General features: G+C 46.0%; 1 protein-coding gene across 1 annotated transcript in view; it reads left to right on the top strand.

Moving 5' to 3' along the window:
* Positions 1 to 23,178, top strand: part of PXMP2 (peroxisomal membrane protein 2) — a 59,272-nt gene that overhangs the window by 14,318 nt on the left and 21,776 nt on the right. The window contains exons 2-3 of the mRNA XM_063913395.1: positions 6,155 to 6,271; positions 22,213 to 22,375. Of these exons, the coding sequence (XP_063769465.1) occupies positions 6,155 to 6,271; positions 22,213 to 22,375 (280 nt within the window). The remainder of the gene's footprint in view (positions 1 to 6,154; positions 6,272 to 22,212; positions 22,376 to 23,178) is intronic.

Below are 23,178 nucleotides of genomic sequence, written 5' to 3'. Positions count from 1 at the left end.
GAGGCTGGGGAGCAGTCACACAGGGAAGGAATTTCCAGGGCTTATGGTCAAGCCTGGAGACATCACTTCACATAAATATCCTGAAGCTAAGGGCCATTTACAATGCTCTAAGCTTAGCAAGACCTCTGCTTCAAGGTCAGCCGGTGTTGATCCAGTCGGACAACATCACGGCAGTCACCCACGTAAACAGACAGGGTGGCACAAGAAGCAGAAGGGCAATGGCAGAAGCTGCAAGGATTCTTCGCTGGGCGGAAAATCATGTGATAGCACTGTCAGCAATTCCGGGAGTGGACAACTGGGAAGCAGACTTCCTCAGCAGACACGACCTCCACCCGGGAGAGTGGGAACTTCACCCAGAAGTCTTCCACATGATTATAAACCGTTGGGAAAAACTCAACAGGTATTGCGCCAGGTCAAGGGACCCTCAGGCAATAGCTGTAGACGCTCTGGTAACACCGTGGGTGTACCAGTCAGTGTATGTGTTCCCTCATCTGCCTCTCATACCCAAGGTACTGAGATTGATAAGATGGAGAGGAGTAAGCACTATATTCGTGGCTCCGGATTGGCCAAGAAGGACTTGGTAACCGGAACTTCAAGAGATGCTCACGGAGGATCCGTGGCCTCTACCTCTAAGAAGGGACCTGCTCCAGCATGGACCCTGTCTGTTCCAAGACTTACCGCGGCTGCGTTTGACGGCATGGCGGTTGAACGCCGGATCCTGAAGGAAAAAAGGCATTCCGGATGAAGTCATCCCTATCCTGATCAAAGCCAGGAAGGATGTAACCGCAAAACATTATCGCCGCATTTGGCGAAAATATGTTGCGTGGTGCGAGGCCAGTAAGGCCCGACGGAGGAAATTCAACTGGGTCGATTCCTACATTTCCTGCAAACAGGAGTGTCTATGGGCATGAAATTGGGGTCCATTAAGGTTCAAATTTCGGCCCTGTCAATTTTCTTCCAAAAAGAACTAGCTTCAGTCCCTGAAGTTCAGACGTTGTAAAAGGGGTACTGCATATACAGCCTCCTTTTGTGCCTCCTTGAGATCTCAATGTAGTTTTTGGGTTCCAAAAGTCACATTGGTTTGAACCACTTAAATCTGTGGAGTTAAAATATCTCACATGGAAAGTGGTCATGCTGTTGGCCCTGGCCTGGGCCAGGCGCGTGTCAGAATTGGCGGCTTTATCCTGTAAAAGCCCTTATCTGATTTTCCATTGGGACAGGGCGGAATTGAGGACTCGTCCTCAGTTTCTCCCTAAGGTGTTTTCAGCGTTTCACCTGAACCAACCTATTGTGGTGCCTGCGGCTACTAGGGACTTGGAGGACTCCAAGTTGCTAGACGTTATCAGGGCCCTGAAAATATGTTTCCAGGACGGCTGGAGTCAGAAAATCTGACTCGCTGTTTATCCTGTATGCACCCAACAAGCTGGGTGCTCCTGCTTCTAAGCAGACTATTGCTCGTTGGATTTGTAGTACAATTCAGCTTGCACATTCTGTGGCAGGCCTGCCACAGCCAAAAATCTGTAAATGCCCACTCCACAAGGAAGATGGGCTCATCTTGGGCGGCTGCCCGAGGGGTCTCTGCTTTACAACTTTGCCGAGCAGCTACTTGGTCAGGAGCAAATACGTTTGTAAAATTCTACAAAATTGATACCCTGGCTGAGGAGGACCTGGAGTTCTCTCATTGGTGCTGCAGAATCATCCGCACTCTCCCGCCCGTTTGGGAGCTTTGGTATAATCCCCATGGTCCTTACGGAGTCCCCAGCATCCACTTAGGACGTTAGAGAAAATAAGAATTTACTTACCGATAATTCTATTTCTCGTAGTCCGTAGTGGATGCTGGGTGCCCATCCCAAGTGCGGATTGTCTGCAATACTGGTACATAGTTCTTGTTACCAAAAAATCGGGTTATTGCTGTAGTGAGCCATCTTTTCTAGAGGCTCCTCTGTTATCATGCTGTTAACTGGGTTTAGATCACGAGTTGTACGGTGTGATTGGTGTGGCTGGTATGAGTCTTACCCGGGATTCAAAATCCTTCCTTATTGTGTACGCTCGTCCGGGCACAGTATCCTAACTGAGGCTTGGAGGAGGGTCATGGGGGGAGGAGCCAGTGCACACCAGGTAGTTCTAAAGCTTTACTTTTGTGCCCAGTCTCCTGCGGAGCCGCTATTCCCCATGGTCCTTACGGAGTCCCCAGCATCCACTACGGACTACGAGAAATAGAGTTATCGGTAAGTAAATTCTTATTTTCTGCCAGAAGGGTCCTGTGGACTCTGCAATGGACAGGTGATGCCGACTCAAAGAAGCACATGGAGGTTTTACCTTATAAGGGTGAGGAATTGTTTGGGGACGGTCTCTCGGACCTAGTTTCCACAGCTACGGCTGGGAAGTCAAATTTTTTGCCATATATTCCCTCACAACCTAAGAAAGCACCGTATTACCAAATGCAGTCCTTTCGATCACAAAGAGGCAAGAAAGTCCGAGGTGCGTCTTTTCTTGCCAGAGGCAGGGGTAGAGGAAAGAAGCTGCACAATACAGCTAGTTCCCAGGAACAGAAGTCCTCCCCGGCTTCTACTAAATCCACCGCATGACGCTGGGGCTCCACAGGTGGAGCCAGGAGCGGTGGGGGCGCGTCTCCGAAATTTCAGCCACCAGTGGGTTCGCTCACTGGTGGATCCCTGGGCTATACAGATTGTGTCTCAGGGATACAAGCTGGAATTCGAAGAGATGCCCCCTCACCGTTACCTCAAATCGGCCCTGCCAGCTTCCCTCATAGAAAGGGAAGTAGTGTTAGCGGCAATTCACAAGTTATATCTCCAGCAGGTGGTGGTAAAGGTTCCCCTCCCCCAACAGGGATGGGGTTACTATTCCACAATGTTTGTGGTTCCGAAACCGGACGGTTCGGTCAGACCCATATTGAATTTAAAATCCCTGAACAGGTACCTGAAAAGGTTCAAGTTCAAGATGGAATCGCTCAGGGCAGTCATTGCAAGCCTGGAAGAGGGGGATTTTATGGTGTCTCTGGACATAAAGGATGCTTACCTGCATGTCCCCATTTATCCACCTCATCAAGAGTACCTCAGATTTGTGGTACAGGACTGTCATTACCAATTCCAGATGTTGCCGTTTGGTCTGTCCACGGCACCGAGAATATTTACCAAGGTAATGGCAGAAATGATGGTGCTCCTGCGAAAGCAAGGAGTTACAATTATCCCATACTTGAACGATCTCCTCATAAAGGTGAGGTCCAGAGAGCAGTTGCTGAAAAGCGTAGCACACTCTCGGGAGGTGTTGCAACAGCACGGCTGGATTCTGAATATTCCAAAGTCGCAGCTGATTCCTACGACGCGTCTGCCCTGCCTGGGCATGATTCTGGACACAGACCAGAAGAAGGTGTTTCTCCCGGCGGAGAAGGCCCAGGAGCTCGTGACTCTTGTCAGAGACCTCTTAAAACCAAAACAGGTGTCAGTGCATCAATGCACGCGAGTCCTGGGAAAGATGGTGGCGTCATACGAAGCCATTCCCTTCGGCAGGTTCCATGCGAGGACCTTTCAGTGGGATCTGTTGGGCAAGTGGTCCGGATCGCATCTTCAGATGCATCGGCTGATCACCCTATCCCCCAGGGCCAGGGTGTCTCTTCTGTGGTGGCTGCAGAGTGCTCACCTTCTCGAGGGCCGCAGGTTCGGCATACAGGACTGGGTCCTGGTGACCACGGATGCAAGCCTCCGAGGGTGGGGGGCAGTCACTCAGGGAAGAAATTTCCAGGGGCTGTGGTCAAGTCAGGAGACTTGTCTGCACATCAATATCCTGGAACTAAGGGCCATATACAACGCCCTGAGTCAAGCGGAGCCTCTGCTTCGCAACCAACCGGTGCTGATTCAGTCAGACAACATCACCGCAGTGGCTCATGTAAACCGCCAGGGCGGCACAAGAAGCAGGGTGGCGATGGTAGAAGCCACCAGGATTCTTCGCTGGGCGGAGAATCACGTGCAAGCACTGTCGGCAGTGTTCTTTCCGGGAGTGGACAACTGGGAAGCAGACTTCCTCAGCAGGCACGACCTCCACCCGGGAGAATGGGGACTTCATCAAGAAGTCTTCACACAGATTACAAATCGATGGGAACTGCCACAGGTAGACATGATGGCATCCCGCCTCAACAAAAAGCTGCAAAGGTATTGCGCCAGGTCAAGAGACCCTCAGGCGATAGCTGTGGACGCACTAGTGACACCGTGGATGTTCCAGTCGGTGTATGTGTTTCCTCCTCTGCCTCTCATTCCCAAGGTGCTGAGAATCGTAAGAAAAAGAGGAGTGAGAACAATACTCATTGTTCCGGATTGGCCAAGAAGGACTTGGTATCCGGAACTGCAAGAAATGCTCACAGAGGACCCATGGCCTCTGCCTCTCAGACAGGATCTGTTGCAACAGGTGCCCTGTCTGTTCCAAGACTTACCGCGGCTGCGTTTGACGGCATGGCGGTTGAACGCCGGATCCTAGCGGAGAAAGGCATTCCGGATGAGGTTATTCCTACGCTGATAAAGGCTAGGAAGGACGTGACAGCAAAACATTATCACCGTATATGGCGAAAATATGTTGCTTGGTGTGAGGCCAGGAAAGCCCTTAGAGAGGAATTCCAGCTGGGCCGTTTCCTTCACTTCCTACAGTCGGGAGTGACTATGGGCTTAAAATTAGGGTCCATTAAGGTCCAGATTTCGGCCCTATCCATTTTCTTTCAAAAGGAACTGGCTTCTCTTCCTGAAGTTCAGACGTTTGTAAAGGGAATGCTGCATATTCAGCCCCCTTTTGTGCCACCAGTGGCACCTTGGGATCTTGACGTGGTGTTGAGTTTCCTGAAATCTCACTGGTTTGAGCCGCTTAAGACAGTGGAGTTAAAATATCTCACGTGGAAGGTGGTCATGCTATTGGCCTTAGCTTCGGCTAGGCGTGTGTCAGAATTGGCGGCTTTGTCATGTAAAAGCCCCTATCTGGTTTTCCATATGGACAGGGCAGAATTACGGACTCGTCCGCAATTTCTGCCAAAGGTGGTGTCATCTTTTCATTTGAACCAACCTATTGTGGTGCCTGCGGCTACTCGTGACTTGGAGGATTCCAAGTTGCTAGATGTGGTCAGGGCTTTGAAGATTTATGTAGCCAGAACGGCTGGAGTTGGGAAAACTGACTCGCTGTTTATCCTGTATGCATCCAACAAGCTGGGTGCTCCTGCTTCAGAGCAAACTATTGCTCGCTGGATCTGTAACACGATTCAGCAGGCTCATTCGGCGGCTGGTTTGACGCCTCCAAAATCTGTAAAAGCCCATTCCACAAGGAAGGTGGGCTCTTCTTGGGCGGCTGCCCGTGGGGTCTCGGCATTACAGCTTTGCCGAGCAGCTACTTGGTCGGGTTCAAACACTTTTGCAAAATTCTACAAGTTTGATACCCTGGCTGAGGAGGACCTTGTGTTTGCTCATTCGGTGCTGCAGAGTCATCCGCACTCTCCCGCCCGTTTAGGAGCTTTGGTATTATCCCCATGGTCCTTACGGAGTCCCCAGCATCCACTAGGACGTTAGAGAAAATAAGATTTTACTTACCGGTATATCTATTTCTCGTAGTCCTTAGTGGATGCTGGGCGCCCGTCCCAAGTGCGGACTTCTTCTGCAATACTTGTATATAGTTATTGCTTACATAAGGGTTATGTTATGGTTGCATCAGGTTGGTCTGATGCTCTGTTGTTCATACTGTTAACTGGGTAAGTTTATCACAAGTTATACGGTGTGAGTGGTGTGGCTGGTATGAGTCTTACCCTGGATTCCAAAATCCTTTCCCTGTACTGTCAGCTCTTCCGGGCACAGTTTCCTTAACTGAGGTCTGGAGGAGGGGCATAGAGGGAGGAGCCAGTGCACACCAGTATAACTAATTCTTTCTTAAAGTGCCCTGTCTACTGCGGAGCCCGTCTATTCCCCATGGTCCTTATGGAGTCCCCAGCATCCACTACGGACTACGATAAATAGATTTACCGGTAATTAAATCTTATTTTTCATATACTTTTACAGACCATCAATACTCCTTTTGTGAGGAATTTCTATTGTTAGCCTTATTCAGCAGACGTACTTGACTGTCTAGTGTTAATCAGTAACACTTGTTGAACTATTTCTCTGTCCAGTGGAATACTGTCGGCGTTGGCAAACCTTCTGTCACAGTACATAGAGAGGAGGCGCAGATCTCAATCTTCAGTGAAAAACGTCAACCTGGTTGCACCTCTACGTTTTGCTGCATATGGGTGAGATTGTTTACTACATTCAGCTGAAACTTGCTTAAATATTTATAGAGCAGCTCAAAACTTATACAAAGAGATATAAGTAACACAAGTTTTAAGAGTGTGATGGCAAAGTACTTTACGCGTCAGTTGTGTCACCCTCCAAACAGGCAGTGCCTCAATTTCAAGAATACATGAAAGCCTCAAAACATCCCCTGCACATGACTTGCTTTAAAATTCCACCACATGCCACCCTGACCTGCCACTTGATCCAGAAAAGCCACGTTTGCCACAAAATGCATTCCTACTTTTGTACTATGGGCCCAATTCAGACCTGTTCGCTGTTGTGCAAATTCGCAAAGCGGACGATTATCGATCGACTGTGTACGGATCGTAGAGCACACGCGCAAGGCCAAACGGCAAGAAAATCCAGCGTCTTTTCTTGATCTCTAGGCGTATGCAAGTTGATTAACAGGAAGATAGCGTTTGGGGGGTGGTAACTGGCCGTTTGCTGGGAGTGTCGGTAAAAACGCAGGTGTGACCAAGCGTTATCAGGGACGGTGTGTGACATCGGCTCCGGCCCCGATCAGCCTGTTTCTATCGCACTGTTAGGAGTAAGTCCTGGGCTACGCACAGACTGGAAAAATCATTTGATGGTGAGTGAGTTGTGAACTGACCGGCGTACGCAGACTTGCACGGGGTGGGTATTCACTCTGTCTGGGCGGCGACTATCTGATTGCAAACCTCTGCAAATTCGCAGAAGAGCGATCGGGTCTGATTTAGGCCCAATATCTTGTTCCATATTGGTCTTGCCAGGTCATACCTGTTGGCTCTTTCTATTCACTTTTCCTTATCAGACCTCACCTATTCCAATCCTTTTACTGCCTTAAATGACCTAAAACCTTTACCAAAAATTTGCCTTCACAAAAGTGCTATTGCTCTGTACACACAGGTACTTGTTAGCTGTGAGTATTCAATAATCTCAGTGCCACCACTCTGAATGGGCACTGTATGAGATCGAAGCCGTAATGCTGGTCTGTTAATACGGCTAATTCAAGCATTTTCAAAGTGTTTGTGTTACAGCTTCAAACATAATGGTAAATTATATTTTCAGTTGTTAAAATAATGCTTGAAATCCAATTAACAGGTCAGCTTTACAGCTTCAACCTCACTGTCACCGTTCTGCGTGTTGGCATTGATTGTTGAACGCTGAGCTGCATACCACATATATTTCTTAAATAAATCACACGCTGCAGGTATGAAAAGATAAGTAATAAAAGAAATAAAAAAAATAATAAAAACATTTGCTATGAATTGACTTACACATGAGGATACAGATAATCTTACATGTATGTAATATTATTCAATATTATTAATGCAGAGTTAAATACTTTTATTCACCACTGTCCTAGCGGGATACTGATATGTCCTCATATCTTTGCTGCAGTCACACCAAACAGCCCTCTTGGCACTCCAGGTCGCTGCCAGGTTTGGATTTGTTTGTGGGTCCGGACTAGGGATTGCCACAGGAGTGTAGCATGGAAGGCTGGGTTGGAAGCTAGGTAGCTTAATATAACTCTTCTTCATGCAGGATAGGAAAGTGAAGAAAGATAAGGTAGCATAGTGTTTACTGTGACATGAAGAACTGACAAGCTATGTCGGATTATTGGAACACAAGGATTTAGATGCTGGGATGCCGAGCAGTACCAGCTTCTCAGGATTACTGGGTTGAAACCATTTATTTAGACTTAGGTGCAGGGTTGCGGATCAGTACCGGCTACACAGGATTACTGGAGCACAACCAGCTACTCTGGATTGTTGGACAGTCAGTGGGTGCTAAGGTGTTAACTGCACAGGAGTGAATGAGCAAGCTGCTAGACAGAGAGAGACAGTATTCAGCAGGTCTGTAGACATCAAAGCACTGACAAAGGAAGTGCTACTGAAAGATCTTTATACCCCAGGAGGCAGCCTGTCTGGATACCGGCGTCAGGATATCGACGCCGGAATCCCGACACCAGCTGAAATACCGGTGGTTGGAGTCCTGACCGCCGGCTGGTTACTCCTCTTCGCCACCACCCGGAGGGGAATAGAAACCTGTGGCGACTGAAGGATGCCACCGGCACCGAAGCATGGCGAGCGCAGCGACCCCGCGAGGGAACGCGCTCGCAGCCGGGATCCCGGCTGTCAGGCTCCCGGCATCTGTCTCCTGACCGCTGGGATCTTGTACTAATCTCACTGGGTCTTAGATGATTGACTGTTCACCATTGATGCAACTTCCTTCCTACTCCATTGGTGCTAATGCAGTCACATGACATGAGCTAAAATGACGGGAACTTCGTGGGGTACATGCTGGTGAGCATGGGGTGCAGAGGTGTCAGCATCACAGTACTGCACACAGGAGAGCTTGCATAACCTCTGCAAACAATTACACAAGTAGTTACCAGCTCGTCTGTTATCACTGCTGCAAGGTACACAATCAGCCTGGGGAAGTGCTGCAGCAGTAACACAGTCTTAAGGTGCATACACACTATGCAATCTTACAAGCGATATTACTAATTTTCACCACTCTCAGTGATATAATTTGTGATATCGGCAAGTGTGTACGCCAGTGGTTCTCAAACTGCTGTGACACCCTGGGGTGCCTCAGGACCCTTGCAGGGGTGCTCTGGGTTGGTGGTCCAGGACCAGTTAAAATTATTTATGGTAAATGTAATTGGCAAATCAGTGCTGGTGGCTGCTAATCATAAAATGTGTACAAACAGAGGCAAATCTGGTCCCTCACAACACAAACCTAAGGATGACGGATAAACACAATATGCTTGATTTAATATTTCTTAATATCTCAATACGAAACTTTTGGCCTAGGTGTGCCGTGAAAAAAATTCTGATACGCTAAGGTGCAGTGATTCCAAAAAGTTTTGAGAACCACGGGTGTACGCTATGTACGATGCGCGGCCTCGAGCGTTATCGTCTCCCGCTGTTGGCTGTGCGTGCAGCTCAACTTGGACGTATCGTCCAAAATGGCAGGTACGGGCCAGCCACGGCATGACGTCACTGTACGATATCGCTTGTGGTATCGTACAGTGTGTAAGTACTAGGTCGGTCGTCCGGGAGGGTAGGGAAAACACTGCAATATCGCTCATGGAGAGTATTGCATAGTGTGTACGCACCTTTACACTGAAGGTATAGCAGCTTGGAAGCTGTAGTCTGTATGGTGCTTAAAGCAAGACTGAGATTTTATTTATTATTTATTTATTACCAGTTATTTATATAGCGCACACACATTCTGCAGTGCTGTACAGAGAATATTTGGCCATTCACATCAGTCCCTGCCCCAGTGGAGCTTACAATCTATATTCCCTATCACATGTACACACAGACACATTCACACTAAGGATAATTTGTTGGAAGCCAGTTAACCTACCAGTATATTTTTGGATTGTGGGAGGAAACCGGAATACCCGGAGGAAACCCACGCAAGTGCAGGGAGAATATACAAACTCCACACAGTTAGGGACATGGTGGGAACTGAACCCATGACCTCAGTGCTGTGAGGCAGTAATCCTAACCATTACACCATCCGTACTGAACCCTGAAAACCCTGCAAGACCAGAGCTAATACACAAGAAATCACTTAGTACACAAATGAAATAAGTCAGAATCGTGACAGTCGTGTGAGAATTTTCTGGCATTTTGTTAGTGTCTCAGTTGCAATAAAATGCGACTAGGGTGCACCAGGAGACTGCTGATTTATTTGATATGACACTTGTATATCTGTGTGCGACTGAGTCTCTAAAGCTGTACACAAAGTGCTACTATGTAGCAGCTGTGGGGGGTTTTCCAATACAAGGTCTGTTATGCTCCGTATACAGACTTGGCCACACACAGATATACAATGCGTCCTAGTTGCGTTGCGTTATGACTAACACGTTTTTATCAAAAAAAGACACTACGTTAGCAGAGTTGCACGGGATCTGGTGGCTCACGCTGCATGGTGTGTTGAAGCTAGATGTATGAGGATGCATCTGTATGTATCCAACCTTCTAAAGAGAAAGTGTCCGAGGTTGCCCAAAGCAAAGTAACCAATCAGCTTCAAGCTATCTTTTATCTATTACCTTCTGTAAATTGACAGTCATAACCGTGCACTATAACCCGTGGACGGTGTTTACGTCTCCCTTCTACAACATAATTCATACCCGTGGAACATTTATTCACATCATTCAGTCCACTATTGTCTATTTTCGTACTGTACTTGGACTTTCACATTTCCATGCTAATGGTATGACCTATGCCCCTACACGTGCTTGTGTGTCTTTTACTTTGTGTATTGAAAAGTCTAAAACAAGTTAAAAAAATAAATAACATAAAAGCGAAAGCTAATTTGTTGCTTTACAGCTATTTCAGTAAACTACTGATACCTGGCAGTACTAACGTTACATTACACTAGTATCAATTATGTTAGATTTAAGTTCCCCTGGATTTACGCAGCAGATATTGGAGATAATTAAAAATCTTGTTTTCTGTATTGTAAGGTATAATGTAGTAATTTCTGTAGTACAGGGATAAGAATAATATACTGTTTGTAATGCAGAGATTAAAAGAATAAAAATAAAATACTTAGGGATACTTTGAGTGTTTATGCAGTAAATTGCCTATACTATGGTCATTAGGATAAGTGGGGAAGAGGTTATTTATATGCACTCCCACTCTAGTTTCTGTAAATTAAGAGGAGGACTTTTCTTCTGCAGTTTTAAGTTTCATGTAAATGACAAGTCCCACTCCTCTACTGCAGCAAAGGGTTTAAGATAATTTATAGGTACCGTACAGTAGGTAGATTTCCTTTATACATTTTACACATTTCAAAAGCTCTTTCTCATTGTAATTGCACTGCTTTACCATGATTTTTGAATTGCCAGATCAATGACCAATTTAACAATTGTGCCATATAATTAAAGCCTAATGAACAGCATGACACTTTTCAGGATAAACAACAATGGTTATGGGAATCATTAAGGGGTCTATTTATTAACATTATTTTTACTAAAATAATGTGAATAAGAGTGTTTTCACACCCTTTCCACATTATTTTAGTATCGCCTGAATGTATTAAAGGGCATTTGGAGCAGTTTTCATGAAAAACTGCTCCAAACCCTTTAATTCACTTTTTTTTTTTTGGGGGGGGGGGGGGGGGATGGGCGAGTTCACAGGGCAGCACTGCGATATTGTGGTATTTTTCCCAGCTTTCTCTGCCCCTGGTAGAGAAAGCTGAGCGGGGACCCGGCAGAGTGATCAGCTATGCGTGTCCGCTGGACACACAAGCTGATCAGTGTGAAAAAAAAAACCATACTTGCCTGTCCAGGGAGCCGGTGTCCGCTGCTCCGGTGATCGCTGCCGGGCGCTGGGTCCCCCATGTGCTGCAATGTGACCCCGGTGCAGTCAAGTGATGCTGCAAAGCGGCAGCGCACTTTACAGCACCGGGGGTCACCGCAGCGCACAGGATCCGGCGCCAGGCAGCCCAGCAGAAGCAGCGCGGACCGGCTCCCTGGACTGGTGAGTATATTGATCTTCTTGGGTGGGGGTGGGGGGTATCCGCGGCGCACGGGGCTAGTCGCGACGGGGTGGGGGGGGTAGTTGACCGGGCGGTAGAGGCAATGACGGCGGCGCATGCGCAGCAGGACATCGGGGTATTTTTTTTTTAAAAATACCCCGATGATGCTGCGGAGTATCACAGGGACAGAGCTTGACCGCAAGCTCTGTCCCTGCATGCGATAATTGATACATCCCTGCGATGTAATCAATTATCGCAGTGTGAGTTTGGGCGATTTTGTCACCTGTCATCCGCATCCTGGATGCGGATGGTGATAAATAGGCCCCTAAGTGACTTGTTGCATTAAGCTAAAGACTGGACTAAACGTATAATAATCCTTTTCGGAACACACAGTACAATAGTTGGTCAAACCAAAATCTTGTGATCATGTGACCTACGGTACGATATTTGTGTTCCTTATACAGAGCAACTGAAGATGCACTTCCCCTTCCCACACAATTTTTTTATTTTATTTAATTTTTATAAGCGAGCAATCTGAACGCAGAATAAATATTGTTTTAAAGTGCTGTGTGTGTTTTTATTGTTCATAGATATAACTGCAGTAAAACAAAATAAGTGTTGTATATAAACCAGCATCAGAGAGTTTACTTACAGATTTCCGTTCACTGCTATCAGGTTTTAGATGGATCCTGTTTTCCTTTGTTAAAATCTATTTCAGAACACAATGGGTCTCATGCCGAGTCTGACTCATCTGCAGACATTTTTCCATTCACCTACTTCAGCCTGTTTACTACCTTATCCAAATGCAAGTATCCACTCATCTATGCTGCGTATATGTTTGCCTTGCAGAAGGCCACGCCGCCCATTGTTTTGCCATTGTCCTTCGTTTTGGTACTTTATACCTACAGATGTGTCCTCCTACATCCTTGCTGCAGTCACGTTAAACTGTCCTTCTACTCACGCCATGCTGTGGTGTGATTCGGTAGCGCCAGGCATCTTTATGTGATACTTTTTCTGTTAAAATGCTTCTTCTTTGTATCACTATGCACAAGCAGCTTATGCTGATTAAAATGATATGTGGCATGCCTATATTCTATGGTGTGACTGCGGCTGTATCTGCATATGAAATGCTACATTATAAGGTTTTCCAGGAAAACACTGTAATGTAGCATTTTGTATGTAGATACAGCCGCAGTCACACACAGAATTTAGCCGCATATTGTGTTAATCAGCATATGCTGCTTGTGCGTCCTTTTCACATAGCGATGCGAATAAGATGCATTTTTGGCAAAAAAAGAAGACGCCCAAAGTTAGCAGAGCTGCCTGGGAACTGGCAGCTCATTCAAACCAGGCTTCTCATGGTGCATAGCGTATTGAGGCTAAATGTATGAGGACACATTTCTAGCTCGTACTGAGTGTGCAAGTTCCATCAGAAACTGGTGTCCCATCTTAAGGACTTAATTCAGACCTGGTCGCTGCAATGGCAGCGACCTCAGGCTTAAGCCCAATGTCGTATGTGCAGCGGCTGCACTGCGCATGCGCACATAGTGAGATGCGAAAGCCTCTGCATGACTGACAGGCAGAGACGGTTGGGGGGGACACAGTCCGGACAACGCAGGCGTGTCTGGACCGTTGCTGGGGCGGGCCGTCACATCTGTAGCATGACGTCACACGCAGCCGCTGTGACCCTCAACATGGTGGGTGTCTGCTACGCTGCGTCGGGAGGAAGCCACTCACCAGGTGCGAAAGCATCACCGCCATGCGATGCTTTCACACCTCTGCTAGTGGTGGCCAATGATGCTGTTGCAATTCAATTGCGATCGCATTGCTGAATAATGGAATGCACCTGCCTGTGCAGCCTGGCTGTGAGGGCATTCGGGCCACTGCCATTTTCCCTGTTGCAGCAGTCAGACATGACGTCACATGGCTGCCCCATTTCCCACGCTAAGCCTCTGCAGCGCTGCGTTGTCTCGCCACGTTGTCTTGCCGCGAACGCCTCTGCCTGTCAATCAGGCAGAGGCGATCAGATCTCCCTGTACACGCAGAAAGAGCGCTGCTTGTGCACACTGGGCGGAAAATCACCTCCACCGCACATCTGTGAACTGGTAGACTATAAAACCAGTTGATGCATCCCAACATATACTGTACTGTCATTTAGGAAATGACAATTTAGGAAACGAAAGCAAGTGTTTGGTTGCTGAGAATTATAGCACTTCCATATACCAGTTTTCATATATTTAACAAATACGAGGGGTGTGCAATAAGTTTCCGGATGTGCAGTGCATAGGTAGAGTAGACTGTCTGGTAGAGAACTGTAATCTATGACTATAGTTCTGGTGAAATGTCAAGCCTCAGTACATAATATATAAGCAGCACAGCAGACCGAAGAAGTCCGCATGTTCACTTCCTTCGCAGACTCGTTATGGAGCTCAACAGAGGCCACTGGAGAGCCATGAACTTCTGTGAATAAAAGAATGGACTGCGACTGCAGGAGAGTTCACCGACTGCAAGCTGTTTTTGAGGAGGAGGCGCCATCTTTGGAAGATGAGGAGTGTCGCAGCTGACCTGTGTCTGCCATCACAGAGGACAACATTGTTGCTGTGTGAGCTGTAGTTGAGTTGGACGCCAGGGTGACCGTGGCCCAGTTAGAGGTGATGGGCATCTCATTGGGATCCATTTGCTTGATACTTCATGAAAAGCTTTCCCTGAGCAAGGTTTCTGCATACTGGGTACCTCATCAGCTCTAGAGCAGAAGGAGGCTTGGGTTGACGTAATGCTGCAACATGATGGACAGGATTGAGGGCATCCGCTAAAACTGTGTGTGAGAGCATCAGTCGTGATGAATCCTGGATCTACAGTTTCACACCTGATACCAAACGACAGTCAGCCCAGTGGATCCCAGTTGAAGGTGCACCACCATGGAACTTCCAACGTGAGTGCAGCATTGCAGAGTAGATGGTGGCTTTTTTTGTAGCCAAGACTGGTCATGTAGCTACCTTACCACTTGTGCAACATTGCACCGTCACTGAGGACTGGTATGCCAGCCAATGCTTAATGCAAGTGCAGGAAGCCATTTGTAGGAACTGTCCAGGAACTCATGCTTGTGGTGCCCTCCTTCATCTCGACAATACACCTGCCCAAAAACACATCTAGGAGCTTGGTCATCTGCCGTACAGTCCAGACTTGGCCCCCTGCGACTTCATGTTCCCACAAATGAAGATGCGTGGGATTCGTTTTGAGTCACTGAAATCTGCAGTGGGGACCTTTTAATACAGCATGTAGAAACCTTACCTGCTTCGGACTGGTCTAGCTGCTTCACCCAGTGGTTTGAATACATTCAACTCCTCTGGCAAATGCTTTGAAAAAATGTAATGTTCTTTTTGTTTGTAAATATAATTTATTTTTCATCCACTAGGGGTCACCGGAGTACTCTTGGGATATGGACGGGGATAGGCACATTTAAATATTTAAATTGGTAACCCTCCACCCCCTCCATACTTCCAAGATGCCTCAGTGTTTTTTGTGCCTTTACCAGGGAAAGGCACACTGGATCTACTCCAGACTTTTTTTTTTTTTTTTTTTTTTTTTTTTTTTTTTTTACTACTTTTAATTTTTTCATCACAGCCGTTCCCAGCTTATTAAGAAGCTTGGGTCTGGGACTGAGTGCTTGTTGGCGCTTATGCAGCGAAGCCCTGCCATAGACTCTCATCAGCGTTCGCAGATTCAGCCTTGGCTGCAGGGAGCAGGACAAAGCTTGAAGAGAAGATCCGGAAGTGCCTCCAGACCCCGGCAGTGCGGTGCAGAAGGTAAGAGCGACGGCCAGCTCATGTTGCTGCCGCTCCGTGTACCATTTTTACTATTACAGGCAGATCTGTATATGTGCAGGGAGGTAAAGAGGCTGCACCTAACTCACTCTCGCCAGTGCTGCAGTATGTCATGGTGGACAGCTCCAGCTGCCACCGCTCAATTGGGGCCATTTGGTTGCTGGGGGTAGACCCCGCCATGTGTGGGGGAAGTTATGTTGAACTGTATCCACTCCCGGGCGCGGACAGCTCTCTGCTGCCGCTGTGCGCCCTCACCGCTCCCCAGCTCTCACTTACTGTGCCCAGTCCCCTGATGGCTGCGGTCAGCTTCCGCTGCTGCCGCTGGCGGGCGTCACAGCTCCCCTGATCCCGGCCGCTGTCAGCTTCCCCTGCTGTCGCTGGCCGCCGCCCGCACTCACACAGGGAGGAGGAGATTGGTAGCCGGAGCTTACTGCAAGCACAGCACACAGCTCACCTGCGAGAGCGGTGGGGGGGGGGGGGGGATTTCATTGTGGTCCCTCAATATAGGGGGAGGACAAGAATATAATTAAGAGTGTTTATGTATTGCATATGAGTACACTAATGTATTATGTTGAAAATTTTAAAATCACTTCCTGCTTCTTCCAGCAGGAATTTGGTGCTGGTCCTATAACACGGCCACTGGAGGGGCAGGTGTGTTAGTAGGAATTTCAGTAAAGCACACCTTTAACAGATCTTGGTGTGTAACAAGTGTGGTGCACTTAGTCTAATACACACTTAAATTCATTTTTTTTACTGAGTCGTGAGGACTTGTGTTGCACTATTGTACTGTCTGTGTGCATGAGGGTAAAGCTACTGTACAATCAAAGGCAGCTTGTCTGCGATATCTGTGTTACATGAAGGAACTTTCACTTGCACAGTGTGTGTTGCAAATACAGGATCAAATACGGTCCTCTGCCCTGATCCTTCTTGGGAGATGATGGCAGGTGTGATGGCTGATTTGAAGTCTGAGTTGGGCGCTGCACAAAAATGTGAAGCGGCTAAATCTGATTCTAGGTTAATAGCGTCTGAGCAGCCAGAGTGGGCTCAGGATATTTCTAGAACTTTGCAGGGTTTACAAAAGTCCATGTATAGTTCAATTCCTAGGAGTAGTCATCGTTTCTCTCATAATTTACCGGTGTCCTTGGTGTTGCATTCTGACAATTTATTGCCAGATCTGATAACATTAGGGCAGTTCGCCAGGTATTACGTTTCACTGAGACATCCTCTGTCAAAACTTGAAGTTTTATTTGCTAAAAGACTAAGGGAGACTGTGTGTGTTCCTTATTCAGATTCTCTAAATAAGCAGTTGACGGAAAGTGGCAAAATCCAGATACTAAAGCGATTTTTGTCTATCCTTTTCCACAGGCAGTGGCGTATCTATAATGGGTGCAGTGTGTGCGGTGCACATGGGCCCCTGGGTCCAGAGGGGGCCCACACCGCGCACACTGCACCCATTTCGTCTATTCTTACCTTTCTGATGTTCATCGGCGTCCTCGCCCTCCTCCGTAGCCGGCAGTGCATTTAGTGCTCTGAGCACTAGAGAGACTCTGGCACTGTGCCAGTGTCTCTATAATGCTCAGAGCACTAATTGCGCTGCCGGCTACGGAGGAGGAGGGGGGCCCACTCGTGGAGACTGCACACAGGGTCCCTTCCTCCGTAGATATGCCCCTGACCACAGGATGTGACAACTGGGTGGAAAAATTTGCCACCAGTAGATTCTTCCATTTCAAAACTTTCAAAGTAGTTAACTATTCCAGTCCCGGCTGCAACGACTCTTAAAGACCTGTCTGAGCATAAACTGGAGGCCATGCTAAAGTCCATGTATACAGCAGCAGGGGTATTGCTTAGACCTGCTTTAGTTGGAGTTTTGTTTAACAAGGCTCTGGTTGCGTGGGCGAAACAGCTTTGGTTAGGCCTTTTCCCCAGACAGCTTATACTTCTCCCCGATCACTTTTCTGAATCGGCTGAGTATTTAGGTACAGCTTCTAGGGATGTCGGAAAAGTTAGTTCTCAGCTTTCAGCTTCAATAATTGCGGCCCGATGGGCGCTTTTGTTACGTTCTTGGCAGGCCGAGGCTGATACAAAACGACACTTGAGGCGTCGCCTTATACTGGCAATATGTTATTTGGTCCTCAATTGGACAAATGTATTTTTCAGGCTACTGGGGGAAAGTCTGTTTTCCTACCGTTGCCCGCACCAGTTCCGAAAAGGAAATACGCTGGACCAGCATTCACATTCTTTAGTCTTTAGTCCTATCGAGACCGTGCTCAAGGAATACCCATACAGAGTAGACGTCTTAGAGAACGTGGTTTTCAACAAGCCACTAACCGTCGTCTAGACAAAAAGCCAGCTGACAAACTAGTGGCATCACAGGCTTCCAGCCCATCTTGGATCTTCAGTTGTGGGAGCACGCCTTCAAATCACTTGGTGTGGTTTCAGACATCACAGTTGAGTGGATTCGCACTTTAGTGTTCAGGGGAACAAAATAGAGATTGATGGTCTACCATCAATTCGGTTTTTCAAGACCGGTCTGCCTGTGTCAGTAGACAAGAAGGCAGTTCTGCAGACCGCTATTCAGTCTCTAGTAGATTCAGCAGTTTTAATGCTGGTACCAGTACACAGACAAGGTCAGGGGCTAAGCCAGACGGCTCAGTCAGACTGATATTGAACCTATAAGGGCTCAATAAGTACGTCACTTACTATAGATTAAAGATGGAATCCCTGTGGTCAGCGATTGAAGGTTTAGAACCACAGGAATTCATGATTTTGCTGGATCTCAAGGATGCGTACTTGCACATTTCAATTTGGCCACCGCAACAGGTGTACTTAAGGTTTGCAGTACAACAAAACCATTATCTATTTCAGGCACTACCGTTTGGCCTCTCATCAGCTCCTCGCATATTCACAAAAGTTATGTTCACAATAATTGCTTATCTCAGGTATATGGGAGTGATAATAGTTCCTTACTGAGATGAGCTCATCAAGGCTTCGTCTCAACAAATGCTCCATCAGAATGCCTTACTAACGTACAATGTACTAGTTCAGCATGGTTGGATTGTCAACTTTAAAAAAAAAAAAAATCACGCCTGGTCCCGTCTCAAAGGATTCAATTTCTAGGAATTATTCTGGATACGGTGAATCAACGAATTTATCTGCCAGTACAGAAAACATCTGGTACAATTAGTGCTCAAACCACAGACAATCTCGGTGCACTTGTGCATTGGACTGTTAGGAAAGATGGTGTCGTCTTTCGAAGCACTCCAGTTCGGAAGATTTCACTCGCGTCCTTTTCAGCTAGATCAGGCTCTCGTCTACAAATTCATTGGATTGTGCGGTTGTCTCTAAGGGCTGGAGTATCACTACTCGGGTGGCTCCACATACAAAATCTCACTGCAGGAAAACGGTTCAGAGTCTGGAATAGGATAATTTTGAGGACAGACGTAAGTCTCAGAGATTGGGGAGCAGTAGTCCTACATTGTCAGCTTCAGGGTCTATGGTCAGACAGAGAAAGATTACGGTCAATAAATGTCCTGGAACTCAGGGCAATTTACAATGCTCCGCAACAGGCAGTTCACATATTCCAGTCTCAGCCTGTTCAGGTTCAGTCGGACAACACAACGGCAGTCGCATACATGAACAAACAAGAGGAACTTGAAGTTGCATGGCCATGCCAGAAGTTGCTTGAATTCTCAATTGGGCCGAGCATCACCAACTGATATTGTCAGTGTTCATTCCTGGAGTGGACAACTAAGAAGCAGATTATCTCAGTCGTCAGGATTTGTATCCAGGAGAATGGGCTTTACATCCAGATGTTAGTCCAATGGTGGGGTTACCCACAGGTGGTTCTAATGGCATCTCGCCAAACTCATCAGACACCCAAGAATGTGTCCAAAACAACAGATCCAAAGGCAGTGACAGTGGATGCTCTCACCATAGCGTGGCCATACAGCCTCGTGTATCTATTTCCACCATTTCTGCTGCATCCTCGGTTGCTAAAGCGGATCAAAAGAGAGTCCACTACTGTCATACTAGTAGCGCCTCATTGGCCTCAGAGTGGTTCTCGGATCTCCGCAGTCTACTCGCAGACGATCCGTGGCTGCTTCTGCTACGTCTAGACCTTCTGCAACAGGGTCTGTTTCTTTACCCCGATTTAGCGCTGCTGCATTTGACGGGGTGGCTGTTGAAACTGCTCTCTTAAGACGAGAGGGCATTCCGGAGTCTGTTATACCAACTATGTTACATGCTAGGAAGCCAGTTACAGTAGCTCATTATCAAAGGATTTGACGAGCTTATATTGGTTAGTGTGAATCTCTGAAGTTTCCAACATCTTTCAAGTAATCCCCTTCTCTTGCTGGTTTTACAGCATACTTGCCTACCTGACCCTCTCCATGAGGGAGAAAATGCTCTGTTCCTGGACTTGCCTGGTAATGTATGATTGCCATCACCTGTGGTGAGCTAGTTAATTGAGAAAAAAGGTGTTTCACCACAGGTGATGGCAATCATACATTACCAGGAACAGAGCATTTTCTATCTCATGCAGAGGGTCAGGTAGGCAAGTATGTTTTACACACTGGGTTAGATGGAGGACTACCTTTAGCGACACTAAAGGTGCAGGTTTCTGCTTTGTCCATTTTCTTTTAGCGCCGTTTGGCTCTTTTGCCAACAGTGCATACGTTCCTGCAAGCTGTCCTTAGAGTTCAACCTCCGTTTATACCACCTGCAACTTCATGGGACTTGTATCTAGTTTTCAACTTTTTGCTGTCATCAATTTTTGAACCCTTATAACAAGTGGATGTTAAGTTTCTATCATGGAAAGGTAGTATCTTCTTTTCACAAATCAACCAATCGTAGTTCCTGCATTTTCAGAAAGTTCAGGAACTCCAGCTACTTTGAATGTGAAAGAGAATATTACAGCGCACATATATTGGACGTAAAAATACATTTATTAAAATAAATACATTAGCAATCCATAACCACCAGCCGGTACTCTAAACCACCCAATATTATAATGAAATTAAAAAAACTTTAAGATAGCAGCAGTCAATTCTGTGCAGGTAGAGATCCCTGAAATCGCTTTAATTGTAGCACTATAAACACTGCTTATCAATTGAAACAAAGTTGCACCCTATAAGCTACTTTGTGCAGCTGATATGAGTCACTTCTGTCTGCAGTCGATATTTATGCAGACAGAGTAACGAAAAGTTAATTCACCAATTTGAATCCATATTTTTACTTTTTTCACTAATAGGGTTGAGTAGCCCTATATTACTGGCAGCACATAGTTTGGAGTGACAGAGCGCTTGGCTACGTATATTTTATTTGGTATTTTACTTTGGATGTGGTTCGTGCGCTTTGCATTTATGTAGCTCGAACATCAACAGTACATAAAACAGATACATTTGTTCTCTATGATGCAGTCACGATACGTTGGCCAGCTTCCAACAAAACAGACCTTGACTAGATGGATTAAGCTGACCATTCGTCAAGCTTACTTTCATGCTAGCCTATAACCGCCTGCATATATTTCAACACATTCCACGCGTTCTGTGGGAACGTCTTGGGCAGCTTCCACGACGGAACTTTGCCTTGCAGCTACATGGTCGTCACTGCACACGTTTGTGCGCTTTTACAAATTTGATAATTCTGCGGCATCAGCATCTAGCTTTGGCCGTCTACTGTTAAAGGTGCCAACCAGCTCTACCGCCCAAGGGAGAATCTTTGGTACGTCCTAAGAGTACTCCAGTGACCCCTAGTGGATGAAAAAGAAAACAGGATTTTTGTACTTACCAGGTAAATCCTTTTCTTTGAATCCATAGGGTCACTGGACGCCCGCCCAGAGCAGTCTCACCTGTGTTGTGTTGAGTTCAGTATATCTTATGGTAAGTCTTTATTACCGGCTTGTTTAAATGTTATGGTGCTTGTTATCTGTTGTTGTGTCAACTTTCTAGTTGTCCGTTGTGTGATAATGTTATATGTAATTCTCCATTGTTCATCCTTTCTTTTGCTCCTGTTCGGCTCAGCAAAAAAACACTGAGGCATCTTGGGAGTATGAAGGGGGTGAAGGGTTACTAATTTAAATATTTAAATGTGCCTATCCCTCCTAACGCCCTGTCCATATCCCAAAAGTACTCCAGTGACCCCTATGTATTCAAAGAAAAGGATTTACCTGTAAGTACCAAAATCCTCTTATTTGTGCATCCAGAGACTTATTGCACACCCCTCATATGTTCCATTGTACTATTGTTCTAGTTTTCTGTTTTTAAATCCATGTGCTTTCAAGCCCTTTTTGGACATACATGAATTGGTGGGTATGGTTTACACACGTATGCTATTTTAATCATGTTTTTGTAATAATTGCTAGTTACTACTTATGGACTAAATACTATATTTATTTATTTTTATTATTATTTATTTATTTTAATTAGGGTTTGGGTGGGGTTTGTAATATATGCTTGGTACTTTTAAAATAGCAAAGTAGCATTGTTTCTATAGTAGCTTTGGTAGCGTATATCTATCTGTAATGGCCAGTTTAGGAGCATATTCCCATCTATTATTACTGTTCGTTTTGAAGAGGAAATTGTTCTCTTCCCTAGACTCTTCTTCACAGGACCACTGTCTCACTACTTCTACCTGTTCCTGGAACAATCGATCCCTTCCTCTGTGCCACTAGCTGGACTCCGTCGCCTTCTGCTTGACCGATTAATCGTTGCCCCAGCTTTCCTGCTCCTCTTTTTCATTGTGATGAATTTTTTAGAAGTGAGTGTTTTCTTCTGCTACTTTCTAGTCTTCATACTAATTATATAAGACTGAATCATTATCATAGCCCATATTTGGATATCTGTATGAGGAGGACATTCAGGTTTGTTAGCAAACCTAAAAAGCACACTAATGGGCAAAACCATGTTGCACTGCAGGGGAGGCAGATGTAACATGTAGAGAGAGTTAGATGTGGGTGGGTTACATTGTTTCTGTGCAGGGTAAATACTGGCTGCTTTATTTTTGCACTGCAATTTAGATTTCAGTTTGAACACACCACACCCAAATCTAACTCTCTCTGCACATGTTATATCTGCCCCAACTGCAGTGCAACATGCACAAGATCTGCCTCTCACTCCCACTAATTTCCTGTTACAGGTTGAGTATCCCATATCCAAATATTCCGAAATACGGAATATTCCAAAATACGGACTTTCTTGAGTGAGAGTGAGAAAGGGAAACCTTTTGTTTTTTGATGGCTCAATGTACATAAACTTTGTTTAATACACACACAAAGTTATTAAAAATATTGTATTAAATGACCTCTAGGCTGTGTATAAGGTGTATATGAAACATAAATGAATTGTGTGAATGTGGATACACTTTGTTTAATGCACAAAATTATAAAAAATATTGTCTAAAATGACCTTCAGGCTGAGTGTATAAGATGTATATGTAACATAAATGCCTTCTGTGCTTAGATTTAGGTCCCATCACCATGATATCTCATTATGGTATGCATTTATTCCAAAATATGGAAAAATCCGATATCCAAAATACTCCTGGTCCCAAGCGTTTTGGAT

The sequence above is a fragment of the Pseudophryne corroboree genome, chromosome 1, assembly GCF_028390025.1.
Source record: "Pseudophryne corroboree isolate aPseCor3 chromosome 1, aPseCor3.hap2, whole genome shotgun sequence".
NCBI lineage: Eukaryota > Metazoa > Chordata > Amphibia > Anura > Myobatrachidae > Pseudophryne > Pseudophryne corroboree.
This window is presented reverse-complemented; position numbering and strand designations above follow the sequence as displayed.